This window comes from Schistocerca americana, chromosome 8 (genome assembly GCF_021461395.2).
Source record: "Schistocerca americana isolate TAMUIC-IGC-003095 chromosome 8, iqSchAmer2.1, whole genome shotgun sequence".
In the NCBI taxonomy this organism is placed as follows: Eukaryota; Metazoa; Arthropoda; class Insecta; order Orthoptera; family Acrididae; genus Schistocerca; species Schistocerca americana.
This window is the reverse complement of record NC_060126.1, coordinates 319,042,341-319,062,481: the sequence shown is the minus strand read 5'-3', so window position 1 is coordinate 319,062,481 and position 20,141 is coordinate 319,042,341. Positions and strand designations below refer to the sequence as shown.

The window sequence follows — 20,141 nt, the reverse complement described above, 5'->3', positions numbered from 1 at the left end:
GAAAATAGGGAAATATTTCATAAGTGGCTGATCACTGCATACATACTCATTATATAATTCTTTCAACAAAAAGCTTCTGACCAAGCACTTTTCCTAATGCTGCATCTTCCACCTTCATGGAATATCTATTTCTGAAAGTTTTAAGAGAGTGTTCAGTATGTGTGTCATATCAAATTTTATTTTGTAGTATATTTAAGATTGTATTTCTAAAAATCTAATAATGTTATAAAATTTTATATAATTATAATATGTATCTTTGTTACTAAGTGAAAGTATTTTTTTCCAGTGATTTCAACAACTAAAGAACCATTTCCAGGATGGGGAGATACATTCAATGGTCCAGTTGGTCTTTTAATCGCTGCATCAATGGGTGTTGTACATGTCAGCTATTCACGTAGGAGTTGTGTGGCTGACTACATGCCGGTAGATATTGCTGTCAATGCTACAATACTTGCAGCATGGAAAAAAGGAACTGAAAGGTCTGAAATAATTAAAAAAAACTGCTTCACAAGATTTTGCTTTTATACATTTATCATTTAATGTTTCAATAGAGAAACACTGAAATATTCCAGCAGAATGTTAAGGAAGGAGAAGTTCACAAACTGACTGCAAACAGTTTAATGCTACAGATGGGATTGAAATGCAGTCAGACAAATAAGTAATGTGAAACATCAAGTCTGTGAATAAAATTTAGCAATAAACAAAGGAAGAGTTGAAAGAAGTAGATAGCTGTATGATAATCAAACAATGGAAAATCCAGGGTGGAATGTAACAATATTATGAAACAGAAAGTTGCTGCTCACCATATAGGGGAGATGCTGTTGCAGATAGGCACAACAAAAAAGACTGTCACAAATAAAGCTTTCGTCCATAAAGGCCTTCATCAACAATAGACATAGTCGTCAAAAAGGAAAGAAGTAAAAAGACTGAGTGTGATGGTGGAATGATGGCTGTGTAGTGCTGAAATGGGAACAGGGCAGGGGCTGGATAGGTGAGGACAGTGACTAATGAAGGTTGAGGCCAGGAGGGTTGCAGGAATGTAGGATGTATTGCAGAGAACGTTCCAACCTGCACAGTTCAAAAAGCTGATACCGGTGGGGAGGATCCATATGGCACAGGCTGTGAAGCAGGCATTGAAATGAAGGATGCCATGTCTGGCAGCGTGTTCAGCAACAGGGTGGTTCACTTGTTTCTTGGCCACAGTTTGCTGGTGGCCATTCATGTGGACAGGCAGTTTGCTGGTTGTCATGCCCACATAGATTGCAGCACAGTGTTTGCAGCTTACCTTGTAGATCACATGACTGGTTTCACACGTAGCCCTCCCTTTGATGGGATAGGTGATGTTTGTGATCAGACTGGAGTAGGTGGTGGTTGAGGGAAATATGGGACAGATCTTGCGTCTAGGTCTGTTACAGTGTTATGAGCCATGAGGTAAGGAGTTGGGAGGAGAGAGTGTGTAAGGGTGGATGAATATATTGTGTAGGTCGATGGATGGTGGAATACCATTGTGGAAGGGGTGGGAAGGATAGTGGATAGGACATTTATAACTTCAGGGCACAACAAAACCCTGGTGGAGAATGTAATTCAGTTGCTCCAGTCCTAGGTGGTACCGAGTTATGAGGGGAATGCTCCTCTTTGGCCAGACAGTGGGACTTTGGAAGGTGGTTGGAGACTGGAAAGATAAGGCACAGGAGATTTATTTTTTTTTTACCGCAGGTGGCTAGGCTTTATGGAAGGGACTTCTTGGAATGAAACTGGTGGCAGCTGTTGAAATGGAGGTATTGCTGGTGGTTAGTAGGTTTGATATAGACGGAAGTACTGATGTAGCCATCATTGAGGTGGAGGTCAACACTTAGGAAGGTGGCTTTTTAGGTTGAGCAGGACTAGGTAAAGCAAATGGGGGAGAAGTTGTTTAGGTATTGGAGGAATGTAGATAGGGTGTCCTCACCCGCAATCCAGATCACAAAGATGTCATCAATGAATCTGAACCAGGTGATGGGTCTAGGTTTGAGGGTTTCCAGGAAGGATTCCTCTAGTTGGCCCATGAATATGTTGGCATAGGATGGTGGCATGCAGGTGTCTATAGCTGTACCCCGAATTTGTTCATAGGTAATGCCCTCAAAGGAGAAGTAATTGTGGGTGAGGCTATAGTTTTGTCATGTCTGAAATTAGAAATGCCCTGCCTACTATCCTTCCCACCCCTCCCACAGTGATATTCTGCTGTCCACCGAACCTACACAATATACTCATCCACCCTAACACAACCCATGCTCCCAACCCATTACCTCATGCGTCATACCCCTGTAACAGACCAAGATGCAAGACTAGTCCCATACAGCCTCCCAGCACCACCTACTCCGGTCCGGTCATGAACATCACCTATCCCCTCAAAGGCAGGGCTACCTGTGAAACCAGTCATGTGATCTACAAGCTAAGCTGCAACCACTATGCTGCATTCTATATGGGCATGGTGACCAACAAGCTGTCTGTCAGCATGGATGGTCACCCACAAACTGCGGCCAAGAAACAAGTGGACCACCCTTTTGCTGAACATGCTGCCAAACATGACATCCTTCATCATTTCAATGACTGCTTCACAGCCTGTGCCATATGGATCCTTCCCACCAACACCAGCTTTTCTGAACTGCGAAGGTGGGAACTCTGCCTGGAATATATCCTATGTTCCTGTAACTCTCCTGGCCTCAGCCTTCATTAGTCACTGTCCTCACCCATCCAGCCCCTTCCCTGTCTCCTTTTCTGCCCCCCCCCCCCCCCCCCCCTGCACTGGTGCTGCAGCTTCCAGTCTGGTTTCAGTTGCCTGAGACTGCAGTCCAGGAATGTGTGTGAATTGCGTTAGCACATGCGCCCGTGTGAGTGTGTGTGTGTGTGTGTGTGTGTGTGTGTGTGTGTGTGTGTGTGTGTGTGTCTATTGTTGATGAAGGCCTTTATGGCCGAAAGCTTTATTTGTGACAGTCTTTTCATTGTGCCTATTTTTTACTCGGCATCTGCGCTATATGGTGAGTAGCAAATTTCCTTTTCATAATATATGTACTATAAATGTTAGAAAAATGAATGTGTTTGAATGATAAAAAGTATGTGAAAGGGAGGAAATGAGAAACATGGAAGCAAGAAGGAAATGTTAATGGTATTGGAGGTGGCATGGTTAAGAGACAGAACATGGCGAATGAAAAGTTTGTAAAACTAGTTTATGATTAGGAAAGAGAGGCAGAAACTGTGAACTATGGAGGACTTTGCAGAATTTGTGACTTTCATAGCTATTAAATTTGTTATCCATTATCGTTGTCATTTTTATCAGCCCTTTTCAGCATGCAGCATGCTTGTTGAGTCCCTGTTAGTTGTGTCTAGGACTTAAGTGATAATGAAATGGTTGTGGGAACTCCTTTTGCAATGTCAATGAAGTGAGAGGGATAAAACTTCTTGATTGCTTAAGAACAGGTAGTGGAATGGAGTGGATTTCCAGGCACAATAGACCCATTGTAAAGGTAGGAAGTCCCTCAGGTTTAATTAGTTATTGACAGAATCTGACTGGGACTTATTTCTTCAAGCTTTTGCCTTACTAGAAGTGGTATCTTACAGTTGGCTGGCTTTTTACCTAATTATGTAGCTGACACAAAGGCATTTCAGCTTTATTCTAATTCTGTCAAATTTCTGCTACTTGATGTTCATTATTCTATGTGCACACTACAATCTCTGTTATAACTCAGTACTACTTTGCTGAATACTTATCCAACCAGACCACAGACTCCTTCGCCATATATTACTGGTTTCTTACAGATTGCCTCAGCATAAATTCACTCTCTCATGACTTCAATCACTGTCACTTCATAGCTCCCTGACTGTCATTCTCCTGATGGCTGCTTCTAGGATGGCTACTCACTTATGGCTCTTTTCTCCAGACTGAATTCTCTCTGATGCCACCCCTGAGCTACCACAAGGATTCTGGAACTTTTCCTGTTTCTACAGGCATTGTGTCTCGCATATGGCAATCTTTCCCTTGTGGCTCACAAGGCTCTGGAACTTTTTCAACACAAAGATATCTCTCTAGAGTTTTGAGTGTGATGGCCTTATCAGGATCATGACAACTATGAAATGTATACTTCCTCTTCATTACCAGTCCCCTAAAAGCTTTACTTTGGTTAAGCAGACAGCACATCTTATGATGGCTGCTTGGCTTTAACACCTGCTTATGTCACCTTACCGCATTACACTTGTGTTAGTTCATGCAGCTATAATGACATCTTCATCCCTAGAGTAATTAATGAGCATTAAACAATGTCCCTTAAATATATCATCGTAAGAAAGGCACATACAAATTCTATTTGTAATTCAGTACGTATTTTACATTCCAATATTACAGAGTGTATACTTCATCGTCTATTTTTTACATATACTTCATTTTTACCTCCCTGAGGATTCTCTTTGTATATTTCTAGGTTCTCAGATCTCTCTCATTGTCCTAAAGGTAACTTTGTAGTATCTGTGGTATTTACCATGGTAGTCTTTACACAAAATGAGTGGAAACATTTTTCTCCTCCAAACTAATTGGAAAGAGTGTTGTACACGTACTTGCAACACAGACAATACAAACAACAGTAATAAATTACAACTATTATCAGTAAACTTATATTCACACACATGGTTATTGGGTAGTGCTGTATACGAGGGTTGTTTTTTAAGTAAGGGCCGTTCGCGTGTCTAGTCCCGTAGTTCGCGCGGACGCTGCAACAAGCCACCGCGCCACTTGCCAGCATCCTTCCCATTCACACTGATGCAAGTTGCAGCTCTGTAGCTGACCTGTATGCATCACTGTGCTACTTTATAATGTTTACGATTATTGAATCGCCCGCCACGTGTGAGATACGGTCAGTGATATGTTTTTTGACCATGAGAAGCCTATCAGCTGCAGAAATTCATCGTCAGTTAACAGAAGTTTATGGCGTGAATGCAATGAGTGAAGGTAAAGTGTGTCAATGGGTTAGAGAGTTTAAAAATGGCCGTCAAAATGTCCATGATGAAGAACGCTCAGGCCAGCCCTCTGTATTCACTGATGATTTGATGGCTGCAGTCAAAACAAAGATTCGTGAGGACAGAAGATTCACAATTTCCACTCTTTCTTTGGAATTTCCACAAGTTTCAAGATCGGTTTTGTACAAAATTGTGTCTGAAAACCTAAACTTTAAGAAACTGTGTTCTCAGTGGGTACCCAGACTCCTCACGGAGGACCACAAAGGGAAGAGATTTGCCACTTCATTGGACTTTTTGATTCATTACGAGGAAGAAGGGGATGACATGTTGAGTCAAATTGTCACTGGAGATGAAACATGGGTATCCCATATCACACACAACCTCACCCGTCAAGGTCAAAGCCAAACAGACGCTGTCAAAGCGCAAGATTATGGCAACTGTGTTCTGGGACCGGCGCGGTGTTTTGCTAGTGGACTTTATCCCACAAGGAACGACAATCAACTCAGATGCCTACTGTGCAACTTTAAAGAAGCTCCACAGAGCAATTCAAAACAAAAGGTGCAGCAGGCTGACAAAAGGAGTTTTGCTCCTGCACAATAATGCTAGGCCTCACACCTCTCAAAAGACTCGGGATTTGATTGATTCTTTTGGCTGGGAAGTTTTGGACCATGCACCATACAGCCCCAACCTTGCTCCTAGCGATTTTCACCTTTTCCGGTACCTGAAACACTATCTTGGCGGGCAGCACTTCAATGACGACGGTGAAGTGAAAGTGGCCGTGAACTCTTGGCTGTCGGAGCAGGCGGGCGAATTCTTTGAAGAGGGAATTAAAAACTTAGTTGTACGGTATGACAAGTGCTTAAATAAACAAGGCAACTATGTAGAAAAATAGGTAAAAGCGTGTAGAATCAGAAAATAAAAATTTTTTTACAAAAGTATTTGTATCTTTTTTTTTAAATGAAAACAGCCCTTACTTAAAAAACAACCCTCGTATTTTTTTCTCAGTGTAATTCATTTTGCTATTCAAGTACAAGTTTATCGGTATCTTCCAAACACTTACCTGTGACAAATGGTAATAATCCAAACTCATTAAAACTGATGGCCTGGGACAGATTCTCAACATGTGCAACTGTCATGTGTCCCTCATTCCGAACTATGTACAATCTATGGGAAATGTTTTACTTATAATAATTTATCTGTGCACTTCTCATGCACATACAAGGACACATTACAAATGTTTATTTATACATTCTGCTTTCTTTATCTTTTTGTTACATGATAATTAGCATGCTGAAAGTTTAGCATACAATTTCTAACTGGTATTTGTAAGTATGTACTCTTTTCCTGGCTGTATATGTGTGTATTTTCCCTTTTAATTATTCACCTTAACATCTTATACATATTGAGTGTTGTATTCTCAGTTGGCACGGCACTAATCACATAACTGACAACATTACCAGACACAAATATATGTAGGTCCATTATCTTCAGAAGTAAGTAGCTGCCAACCTCTGAAACAGGTACTGAGACTCTCACGTTCGTGAGATCATACTGATTCAATCTTAAAGCTGAAAGTTCAGGATGGAATAACTGTCTCTGTCCACCATCTGCAATATCATGTTCCCTGTTCCTGTAACAGAACACACACACACACACACACACACACACACACACACACACACACACCTTCCACCCCACCAATACACTTACAGATTCTTTCCTCTTCTATACTTCTCTCTCTTTCCTCCCATAACCCTCCCAGCACAGCCTCCTTGCCTAATGAAGCTGCACCTAGCAGCTCTATCCTGTCCTCAGCCATGTCCCTGAATGCTCCTTCAATCAGCACTAGCATCTGCCACTGTCTCTACGCTGTTAACCCTCTCCCTGCTTGCCCCATGTCTCCTCCTTACTCCCACTACCCAACTGAAATAGACTGCTACTCATGTCTGACACAGTCAGGTAGTAGTGCACAGAGAAAGATCCCTTGTGTGTGTGAGTGAGATTTTTTTCCAATTGTGCCTGTCTGTGACTCAGTGGCTCCACCTTGTGACAAATAAATGTTAAATACTTAACTATTTGCCCCAGATTTATTACATGTGGTGCCAAAATACCCTTTTGGGTATGCACTATGTCACTGACTCACAGTTCATGTTCAGTACCTACTTTGTTGAACAACAATTTGTTCACCAATCATTATGAATGCAGCAAGCCTTTTTTAAACTGTCATCCATGTCTTAATAAGTAGCTTGCAAATTTTGCTAATTTTGTAGTTTCAGAATCCTGTTTCATAATAACTATTTGTTAGTTGCAACTAAATTTTCAGTTTGAATCAACCCTGACAGTGTGGTTCGTACTACAGCTTCTTCTTTTTTGGAGAGTATAAGAAGTTTTATGACCTGACCTCCTTTGCCTATATTAGTCTTACAACAGGCAGCATTAGTCTTGTCGAGAGTTATGATCAATCTCTTTCTGATTTATCCTACAGAGTTAAAGATTCCTCATTTTTGCAACTGCTGAACCAAATCTTTTGTGTGTTCCAGTTTCTTTAGATTTTACTTCACTTTGTTGCTTAATATAAGATTGCATTCAGTTCTACTAAAATCTACCTTCTGTAAAATTAAGGAAAGGCAACCACTCAGCTGTAGTGGATTGATGCATAGGACACAGAAACAAGTAGCAGAAAATAGCATTTACACTAGCTTTCAAGCACTAGTTCTTTTTCTAGCAATAGCACACACATTCATGCACACACAACAGCACAGACACCAAAATGCACACTCCTGTGGCCACAGAAAGACTAATTATTTAAGCTTGATTGATGATAACAGTTCCCTTAGCTGATGGATGTAGGGAGGGGATAGGGAAGAATGCAAGGAGAGACGTAGGGAGAGGGAGAGAGGAGAACAGCGAGAGGGATAGGGGGGAACAGAGAGGGGAAACAGGGAGGGAGGGAAAAGAAGATAAACGTGAAGCTGAAGAGGGAGAAAGTGAGAGGTAAGAGAAGGGAGAGGTGTTGTAAAGGGGGCAGAAGAGAGATGAGAGCAGAAGGAGTGGGAGAATGCTCACATAGAGGGGTGCAGGGTGAGGGAGGAAGATTGGTGGGAGATGGCAGTGCGTGATCTGGACAGAGAAGGAATGGTGTGGACAGAAGATAGTAGGGAAAAGACCAGTGCCCACAGGAAATATGTTCCCTGCAATGGTCTTGGGACATCACATTAGTTCCCTTGTGCAACAAACATTGTGAACGCTCAGCCATATCTGGGACCAGGTGGGAAATCAGTACATCAATAAAAGGTACCCAGTTAAGTCCTTTAACTCGTCAAATGTTACTGAGAACATGAGTCAATTTAAAATGCAAGTTCAGAGAATCATGTATTAGAAGAGAGTATCCAAATGGCCTCTCCATTTTTGCCCCCTCTCAGTTCTTCCTTCCCTTTTCCTGTATCTCTTTTAGTTGTAACTGCTGCATTTTTTCATCATGTTGTGCAGCCGTGAAATCATCTGGCTAAAGAGCTGCCTCTTTCCCACTGTCCCTTACATCAGTCCTTTCCCATCTCCTCCTCACAACTATCAGCTCAGGCAACTGCTATTAATAATTGAGTATCAATAATTAGTCTTGCTGTGGCCATGGGTAAGTGTGTTTGAATTTCTGCGTGGTTGTGTGTACATGAATGTGAGCACTAGTGCTAGAAAAGGTGCTAGTGCTCAAAAGCTAGTGTCAATGACGTTTTCTGTTCATTGTTTCTGTGCTCCAAACATTGATCCACTATAGGTCAGTGGTTGCTTTTCCTTAATTTTCTGTATGTTCCATCCAGGAATTTTCATTATAGTTAATGTCTTAACTTACTTAATTTCTCTTGGCACTGTTGAGCTACCTAATTTTCCACTCTGATTATCTTATAAAATTTCTCTATCATAGTTTTCAAATTCATGTATGTTACAGTATTTTGTGTTGGTTTGTAATCTCCACCTCATCGTGATGGTGGTAACATATTCCTGGAGGTACCTCTATTTCCTGAATCTTCACAATGTTATCCAAGATTCCTTGTACCTTCATTACACCACAGCACAACATATCGGCATACAATGAAACATTCTCATCTGTAAATTAAAATGACTATGGTCTACTCACTTCTGTTGGGACAGACTTTGTAAGTATAATACATTAAAGATATGTCTTCAATATATTCACAGGCACCTTCGTTATCTTGTTCCTGTCAGTTTTGATCATTACATTCAGTTAATCTATCACTATTACTTCATACAGTTCTCTAAATTGTGAGTCTGACTTCTTCAATTGACCTCTTCTCACTGTTACATTGTCTAGCAAAACTTTGTATTATATCTCTCATTATTTAGGATTCTGCATTCTGCCATTCTGAGCTGTACTGGTTTCTTTTGCTTTCCTAATTTCTTGCACACCACTTGGAGGGTTTCTTGCATCCACATTGTAAGTTGATACACTTATACCTTGTAATTGTACTGAACAGTTCTTGTTTCTCACAGTAGTATTACCAGAATATTAGCTGTTCTTTCAAACATTAGTTCAAATGGAATGTATCCTGTACTATTTTGTGGAATCATGTTGAACACAACTGTTTGAATGGTACCCATAGATCTCAGTTACTATGCTCCTTACTTATAAAATATCATATGTACTCCACTAGTGTCATACGCATTCTCTCTAACGGTCTGTTATTTTGTGTGTGGAATGCTGTTGTTTATACCTCCTTGATTCACAGCATTTTGCATACTTCGGTGAGTACTTTGCTAATAAAATTCAATCCCTCCTCATTTTATAGTACTAACAGAATTCTCAGCTGCAATATAGCCTCTTCCACAATTTTTTGTTTCTGTCTCAGCATCTTGGTGCTCTGTTGGAGCCACTACAGTAAACTTACTCAAGGTATGAAGCAAGGAAGATTGCCATCATTAGAGATGGAGCACAATGCAGATTAAGAAAGGATGAGGAAGGAAATAAGCTGTGCCCTTTAGAAAGGAACCATCTTGGCATTTGCCTGGAGCAGTTTAGGAAAAACACTCAAAACCTAAACCATGATGGCCAGAAAGGGATTTGAATGGCCATCCTGAATGTGAGCCCAGTGTGCTAATCACCATGCAGCCTTACCTGGTCCTTAATTGAAATGTTAGTATATATCTATTTCTTGTCTCTGTTACACTTAATGGACCAACTATACCCATACTGCATTTCTCAAAGATTGTTTCACCCACAACTTTAATCATTAATGGTATTTTCAATTTGCCCTGTAAGAACTTATTCCTGTGTCATGTGTCACACATTCAAAAGTACTCGTTAACATCTCTCTTCAATCCATTCCATGTTTTAGTGATATTTATGTGGTCTAATGATCTGTGAATCCCTTGACATCCTTTTAATGGATAATCATGCATTTCTATAATATTTTGTACTTCCCCTCTGCATTAATTTATTCATTATCTTCCTCCATTTTGTCCTATTGGGTTACGAGTCTTACATGTAGTTGTGTTTCACTGGAATGTGTTTTGTTTAATGCATTTAATTTTCCCACCCTATGCACCACATAGCACAAGTATACTTCATGCTTCAACCTCCTCTTCAACAATTGTGAAAAATGGTTCTATAACTCTGAACATCCATGCCAGCAGATTCTGATTGGTTACTATGATGAAATTCTTTCATATGTGTATGGCCTGATCTGATTTGTAGCCTGCACTATTGCTAAGTATTATAACATGGTTGCAGAATAATAATTCTCTGTTTTATTGAGTGACCTTGAGGTACATACCACTGGCAAATCTTAACCATTGTTTGCTTGTGACAGTACCACTCCTACTGTTTTTCCACTGGCATCAGTGATTGCTATAGACAGTTTCTCAAAATTGAGATAATTAAGTGTTGGTAGGATTAACCAATTTTTCTCTTAACTCTTTGAAAGCTGCATGCTGCTTGTTTGCTCACTTGTATGGTATTTCTGCCTTTAGGAAATTGTGTGGTATATTGACAATCTGGCTAAATTTGGGAATGAACTATCAATAACGTCCTGTGAATGCAAGATACCCTCTCTTTTGTTGTCCTGCAGACTGGAAAGTTCATCACTTTTTCCACATTCCTTTTATCAGGCTCTTCCCCCTTCTTTGTTATTTTGTACTCCAAAATATCACTCTGATCCTAGGAAATTCACACTCATATGGCTGGATCTTCTGTGAGTGCTTCATCAGCCTATCAAAAACTATGCTCTTTTAGTGTGCTTCCATAGCAAATAATATTATTCAAATATACTAGAAACTTTTTTCATTGTAATGCTGACAAAGCAGCATCCATTAACTTCTGAAAAGTGCTTGATGAATTTTTTAGTTCTGTGGGCATTCTCATGTATTCTAAGTAAAGGAAGTTCACCCGGTTTTTCATTTTCCAAATATGTGGTTGTATCCAATAGCTAAATATATTTCTCTTCTCCCCACTGGTCCAATATTTCACTGACATTAGGGATGAGGAAAGCCTCTCCAACCAAAATGTCATTAATCTTCTAGTACTCTGTCATGAATCTATATTTTATTTGCCTGCTGGCATCCCCTTTCTAGGGTACAAACCTTGGTGTTTGACTTCCAACAGTGTCTTCCAAAATTTTTTCAACGCATTCTTATACAACTTTTTTCTGTGCATCATGAATTCTGTAGGGACATTTATGACATTCCATGTATGCTTTTGTAATACATGAAGTGCATGCATCATTGTTTCAGTGTGTGACAATTTGTCACCCATTAGGTAAAACATATCACAATATTGACTACAGAGCATATCTAACTCTTACTTTTCCTCTCCTTTTAAATGTCTTGTACATCCAGCTTCCCTTACATGAGCTGTGCAATTCCTAAATGTTTCCATTTGGTTTAGTCCTGCCTGGGTTATCCTATCAGGCAGTACTCTCACTAACTCTTCTGCCTTGTTGATGATTATGGGCTTAAAAAGACTAAACATCTATGGTCAGCAGTATCCTATTCACATCATTCCCTGGGAAGGAATCTGTGTACCCCCATCAATCTGTGTCTCAAGTAAATTTCAAACAATGGAAAATGCAGGATGGAATGTAACAATATTATGAGAAGGAAAGTTGCTACTCACTACATGCAACTCAGCATCTCCGCTATGTGGTGAGTAGCAACTCTCCTTTTCATAATATTGCCCCAAGTAAATTTCATGTGTAATTATAAGAATGTTTTCACAAATGTTTACATTGCATACAGCCAAGGTGGGATGAGGGTACCAGCCCAGGACAAACCAGAGGGAAGTGGGAAACTGCCTAAAAACCATATCCTGACTTGCTGTCTCACCAACCCTCATTGTTAATCCATGAGATAGATTAGATATATGTCAGCCCCACCTCCCTGTGTTCTAGAAGTAGCACGTTGATGTTTGGTTCTGTCATTACTTTTACTGAATATAAGTCACACTTGAACTCATTTGTATGTAGCAGGTTTATTAAACATTTTTCTTGTTTTATGTATAGCATTGACTCTGGTACATAAATTTCTTTCAGTACCTCCTGCTTCCATATCAAACGAGGAAATGCTCTCCTGTTTCACAATCAGAATTTGTTCTTTCCTCCATCTTATTGTAATATCCAATCTTGTTTTGATAACTCATCCTTTTACAATATGCCTACATTAGTTACCTCATGACTTGTATTAGTTTCAAACCTCAATCTCTGTTTGTCCATACCAAGCAGATTATTTGTTCCCCATTTGTGACATCCACTCATTTTCTTCTTGCACAGTTTGTGTGGGATTCACTTCATACTTTTACAGGTTTTTGTTTGTGACAGCTGATTATGAGTTCTTGGAAAACCAATGGCTTTTTCTCATGTACTGTTCACAGGAAATTTTCTGACCTTGAGTTCTGAACTTTCTTTTATCATATCATTTTGCTTCTTCAAAAATCTCAACCTGTTTAAAGGGAATGTCCTATCCTCTTCCTTTGACTTGGAATCAGTGTTCTACTGGTACCATTCCCACCATGAGCGAACACGGTTTTGTAGATCCCAATATGTCCATTGCAACTTGCATGACTCCTTTCAGTCTCCAAATATATTTGATAATGAATTTTTATTCAGAAGCTGCTCCTCCTGTAGGAGGTTTTGTGTGCTTGTCTATCAAGTAATAATTTTACATATTTCCTGACATCACGACACTCAGCCATAATTATCTCTTTTCCACTGTGCAGTTTTGGACTCTAATCTTCCATTTTACTGTGGTGACATATGATGGTGTTGTGTTCCACTTTCATCATTTCCCTTTGGGTTCACTAATCTCATCTCTCTACCCTTTGACCCGATACATCAATACTGATTCCATCTGTAACATTTAGGTGTCTTACAATCTTGCATATTGTGACATCGTTCATAGATAACTATCCTCATACATTTGGTACCTATATGTCCTGTTTTTCATAATGATAGCATCAAGTCTGAAACCATTTGCCCTCACAAGTGTATCACTTCAATTCCCTTCTTTGCTTAAGGTCTACTTCTTTACAGGCTGCTGTAGGGAACTTATCCCTTTCTTTTATCAACAGTAATGAACTTTCTTCTTGTAATGTGGCTTCTACTGAATCACTCATCTTATTTCTTCTCCTTGACTCCTGACAATAGACTGCATCCTATCATTCATTAAACCTTATATGAAACATACCTGTCCTGCGGCATATACTGAGTCTAATGCACTTCTTAGTTGTGCTGCTTCAGTCACTCTCATTCCAAACAATTTTGATAGCTCATTGATATGATTACTTCATGAAGCTATTGATTCCCAAAATTCTGCCTGTCTCAGAGCATCTGGCAGTCATAAAAATCAATCATTATTTTATCTGGATAGTTGTACTCCAGAATTTCCCACGCTAGACCAAGTGTATTGGTGTTGTCAGACATTGTTCATTTTGTCCTTGCACCCCAGTTATTTTTAATCTTACTATTAAAATACTAAAGCTTTATCTTGCTCCCAAATTGACAGCTGCTTTCATATTTTTGTTGAATTCCCTCAGTTCTAGCTTATTTCCATTTAAAGACTTACTAATTAACACTAGTGTATTCCTAGCAAAGGTGCCCATATGATAGTTTGTGGGGCAGGGGGACTAGACCTCGGGGTATGCACTATTTTTAATATTTTGAAAGACAAATGGTGACCTTTAGTCAGGCATTATAAAGTTCCAGTACTCACTGTTAAAAATTTGCATAATACTGACTTTTAAATGATTTTCTTGAAAGAAAAACACCTGACTACACTACATTTTTTTCTTTCCCTGAGTGAGTGGGGGTGTGTAGCCCCCAGGTATAGGCATCCTTAATTCCTAGCACTTATACCACATGGCTACTGGCAAGACTCATGGTACGTAGTCGAAACATAACTTAGTAAATAAAACTGATATGACCTGCCTGCATTATTCTTCGTATTGTAGTCCAGTGACATTGTCTTAACTTGCACATCTTGTTACAAGTTCTGATGATTCTGGATGGTCTCATTTACTCTTCCTGTAATGTGGCTGGTTCAAACAGATTCTTTTGGGGATGCTTCCTTCTTATTTGTGTAACCTGTCTGTTTTTGACAGATTCTGCTAGGCTTCCTTCTCCTTCTCCCTCTCCTTCTCCTTCTCCTTCTCCTTTCTTTCTCCTTCTCCTTCTTACAGTATTTGTGTTGGAGAGGTTGAATGGATTTTCTTCCTACTCTCTACTCCCATGTTCCCTATAGTGATACATGAGGTCAAAAATGTTGCTAAGAACAGTCCCACATCTGACATCAAAACTATTTTATCTTGCATCCCCATTAGTTGGACTTGAACAGAAATAAAGTGGTTAAAAGATGTTCCTTTTGCAGTGTCAATGAAATGAAAGGGAGAGGACTCCTTAATTGCTTAAGAACACTAATGGGATGGAGTGGACCAAAAGGCACAACAGATCTGTTATAATAGTAGGAAGCTGACTTAATGTCATTGATAGAACCTGAATGAGATTTATTCCTTGAAATATTTTTCCTTGTCTGAAGAGGTGTCTTACAATTGGCTGACCTGATACCTAATTATGCTGTAGAGACAAAAGCAGTTCACCTTTGTTCTACTTCTACAAAATCTCTGCTGCTTGTCTTAGATATGAGAACCACTGTTGTACACACACTGTTAGATCACCTGATGCTACTGTGCTGAATACTTATCCATTCAGATCACATGCCAATGGCGATGTGTTACTGGTTAGAGAACTATGAAGCTCCGCAGTAATTGAGCAGAGTTCCAGGAAGGTGTGTAAGGAGAATTTAGACAATAAAGAGAAAGAGATACAAGTATAGAATAACATGAAAAAAAACACCTAGAGGATAAAAGCAATGAAATGAATTATGAAAGTCAAATATATGGTGGAGAATGTGCTCCCAGTTTTGTAGGCACCATTAAGAATGATTCAAACAACTACAGTGGAATGGAGATCACAGTGAAATATATCTTCTTTTATGCAATATTTTGTCTTATGCACCTGGGTACTCAAAATTTTAATGTATGCTACTCGAGTATGTAAATAGCCAAACCAACTGCCTGTATAATTTTATTTCATAACATATTTCTCAGTGTGATCAATGGAACTGCTCACCAGGTACACTATCAATTATTTATTTATCCTTACTGTCACTCATGAAATATTTCTCAGAACACTACACCAGGCTCATTATTCTTGGTACATCATTACTATTAGTTTTTGGAATTCCATACCTCAGTTGGTAAAAATGGAACCCTTATAGGATAACTCTGCTGTCTGTTGGTTTGTCTGTCTGACTATTAAAAATCCCTTTTCTCAGGACTTGGTAGAATTATCAAGTTGAAATTTGTTATATAATAAGATCTATGCTAACTTGGTGATGTAAAAAAATTGAATCTTCTAAGTCAATCCAATCAAAAGATATGGTCATTTATCTCACATATTTTGATACTCTCAGACTCACTCATCATAATCTGCAGGATACTTTCCACTGACCTAGAATCATGAAATTCAGAAGAAGCAAGGTTATACAGTACAAAATTAGAAAATTGTTAATTTGTAATTATACATGAAAAAATATTCTTTCATTGTTTGTTAACCAACATCAACCTAAAACATTCTTGAAAGTCTTGGAATTCCTGGAACTGATATCAATGTCAATAACAGGCAAAAAGCATCAAGATTCTTGATTGCTTGGACAGATCAACTGTCTATATACATACTCACACCTAACTGACTTTTTATTCTGCGAAACATAACAAACATACATTCTAGGTTATTCACTAACAAATTCTTATTCAAATTCTCATTTTTCCCTACATTTCTTCCAACTACTTTCTTCTATCCTCTTAATAATTTCTTGGATTCTGTTAAATAATTGAAATAAAATTTGTATTTTATCTATTAAAAGGATGGCAAGGACTTTCTCCCTCTCCAACTCATGTATTGCTCAAAGACCAAGATATAATTGTGACCCATAAAAACGTTTAATTATTTACTGTGGTTCTTGTTGTTACATTTATTTCTTAGTTTACTTGCTGTTTGGATCATCTCCTGATTATCACTGTTCCATATTTTCTGTCACTTCAGCCTACATATTGTCCAAGAAGTACTGTTACTACTAGATCAAGACAGTGTCTTAGATAATGAATCACACACATATAAAAATTATCTAGTCAGCAGATATGAATGAGCACCATCATGCCTTACACAGAGTTATATGCATCTACATTCACTCCTTAACATCTGGTAGACTGTCTCATGAATTATGCTTCAGAAGACTTCCTCAACACTGTTGCACATTTTTTCATTAGTAATGTAGCAATGCTAAACAACACAGAACTTGACTGCTCTCCACAAAGAGCTGTCTGCCACAGTGAGCTCTGAGCTTTTTGGTGGCCAAGTCAATGAGGCTGGAGATTTTGGTGAATCAAACCCAGTCCTATGACATTCAAATTGTTAATCAAAGAAACTCATGCACAAGAATAGCAAAAAGTGTTTGAGCTTTGTACTGTTGTAACCACACATGATCCATGATTCCCTTGTCTTCAAGTAGTTTGTAATATGTCCAAATAAATATTTCAATTCACATACTCTTAAAAAAATTCTCTGGAAGGGTCTTGTAATATCTTCACAGCCTATATTATATTATGAGGTAAGTTCTGTTCAAACCCTTGCATGTAAAGAGAATTTTCCTTAGATCTAAAAACTATGTTCTTTCTCAGTTAGCTATGGTATATTGCACATTCATCATAAAATAACACTATTAAACGAGACATGGAATTTGGAAATTGTGACAACGAAGCACAACAGGCTGCAATTCACAGTTCTGTGTTTTTGGCTGTTATTCATGCACAGACATTGGTCTGAAATCTTTCACTAAAAACTTTTTAAATGATTTAATGCATTGCTGGCTGCAGTTAAAGAAATTCACCTGTTCTTTTGTGAATGAATTTTGTTGGAGACTGTTTAGTTGAGTAACAGCAGCAGTTCTGGATTAGCCATGTAGCAAGAGTTAGCAAATGCTACTGGCCAGCACATTAGTGGGCCCTGCACATTAGTGGGCCCTGCACCTGGGTACATGAATGGTATTCTACCCAATGTTCAATGGAAAGATGATGGTGTCAAAGTCTGTAACGAGAAGTAATATTTTAGCTCATTGCTTTAAATGAGTGCTGGCCACACTATGCACTGTGTGTCATAAGCTGAAAACATAGCAATGTTGTCCGAGCTAGTCATAGTAACCAGTCAGTTAGAAGAGGATACTACTGATTACCAATAAGATTCATCATAAAATAACACTATTAAATGAGACATGGAATTTGGAAATTGTGACAACGAAGCACAACAGGCTGCAATTCACAGTTCTGTGTTTCACTTTTGTAAAATATTGAATCAAAACACCTTCAGCCATCTAAATTATAAGTTATTATTTTATTTGAGCAACCATTTTCAGAGCTACATTATGACATCTTCAGTCCCTGTGTAAAGTCAACAATGATAATAGCATGACAGTGTAAATGTTACATTTAGTGGTAATATGTAGTAACATATAACAATAACAAATTGCAGAGGGAGTAACATCAAAGTCAAAGGTAAATTAAGGAATAAAATGAGAGAACAGTTGCAGACTTTATTTATACAACACCAAACTTTACGGGGAGTAACATCAAAGTTAAAGATAGTATATATGACATATAATCATAAAAAAGAACCTACTAAATGGAGGTCAATATTGCATGTTACACATCGATTATAATGGTGTAATGCTAATGTCAGTTCCTGAGAAACATCTGGGGCAAAACAATCACAGTCACATACTGATGTGTGCACACTGTAGGTAAAATATTTATTTATATATTGTCATACGCTAATAAAACATAAAACAACTTACTATAGGTCATCCCGTGATAATCATCTGTATCACAATGTTCTGTATACTCTTCTTTTGCTTCAGCGTTTGTCCCACGTGCCAGCAGGGTCCACAACATGTGTCCATTATCTCCATTTCGCTCTATCATGGGCTGCATCTGGGCGGATGTTCATGTATTTAATGTCTTTATGAACTGTATCAGCCCAACATTGCTTAGGTCATCCTTTGGGTCTATTGCCGATGACTTCAAGTGTGTAACCTGCCTTGGCAATAGAGTCATCACCAGCCTGTAAAACATGCCCAAACCATCGAAGACGACTCTCGTGTGTCTTGTCTTGGATCAGTGCAACACCAAACTGTTGCCTAATGCTGTCATTAGAAATGTGATCTAACGTAGTGAGGCCCATTGTCCACCTTAGCATCTTCATTTCCATTACACTTAGATGGCATTCTGTCTCAACTGTAGTCGGCCAGCACTCACAACCATACAAGATGATTGGTCAGATGACAGTGCGATAGATTTTTGATTTTAAATTATCTTTCATACTGTGATTGCAAGTGACTCTGGTTATTGTTCGCCACTTCATCCAGCCTGCTTGAGTTGTGGTGTTGACCTCTTCAGTGAGTCAGCCATCAACTAATAAAACAAGAATATAAAGTTACAACAATGCAGTCTATCGATCAAAGATTCATAAGGTGCAACTTGTGTAGTAAAAATATTTTAATGAATAAAACTGTGAATTTAATGTAATATACTGTAACAAATTCCCACTAAGCAGGAAGTAAATCTAAAGTAGAGTACTGCATTACATATGCAGAAAATAAGAAAAGCATTCATTTCAATCAGAACAACCAAAGCCACATACCTCTGTATGACACTTAGTCCTTAAGTAGGGTAAGACATAGAAAAGTATGACGTATCACCAGAAAAATGAATAGGAAACATATCAGGGTATACTATGAAATGTGTAATACGTCAGTTGGTACCTTCATGATAGTTGGTTAAATGAAAATATTCCTTAAATTATCTTTAACTTTGATGTTATTCACCATACAGTTTGGTGTTGTATGTTACCACATGTTACCACAGTACATAATACTTACATATCCCTTTTATTATGTATGTCACACAGTTATCGTTGTTATCATTACACAGGGATCTGAAGACTGCTTAATGCAGTGCTGAAACTGGTTGCTCAAATAAAATGACAAGTGGAAATTTAGATGGCTGAAGGTGTTTTGATTCAAAATTTTATACCCAACAGCAGAGATCTCACAACCATCTGTATAAAGTTATTTTTGTAAGTCTTTTATTACAATAATTCATTCCTTCTACACTGTATGTACTTTTCTTAAAGTACTTTTTAAACAAGCTGTATAGAGTGAAGGTTGCTTTCTTGTTGGTGGACTATTGTTGTCTAACAAGTTGTAATTTCATGGTTGCTGTGTGCCTTTCATGATGTTGCATCTTTGACAGTTGGATAAATGAATTGGATACAATACTACTGTTTAACAACAGTAGAAAATATTAATAGAGTCAGATATTTGCAATTCATATCACTATGTAACTATTAATTATTGGTGTTTGATCTGATAGTAAAACATTATCATTATAATTCATTTCCTTCTGAATACAGTAATAATGACTAATAACGACTATCACTTGGAATGAAATGCTGGAGCACTTGCAAGTGACTAGCATTTTGCTATTGTCATCTGATCAAAACCTTAACATGGTATACATGCTTTATATTGGTACTTCCAAGCAA

General features: G+C 38.4%; 1 protein-coding gene across 2 annotated transcripts in view; it reads left to right on the top strand.

The window, feature by feature from the left end:
• LOC124545004 (fatty acyl-CoA reductase 1-like) overlaps positions 1 to 20,141 on the top strand; it is a 178,298-nt gene that overhangs the window by 100,880 nt on the left and 57,277 nt on the right. For both annotated transcript variants that reach the window (XM_047123764.1, XM_047123763.1), the window contains exon 5: positions 287 to 479. In XM_047123764.1, coding sequence (XP_046979720.1) covers positions 287 to 479 — 193 coding nt within the window. The remainder of the gene's footprint in view (positions 1 to 286; positions 480 to 20,141) is intronic.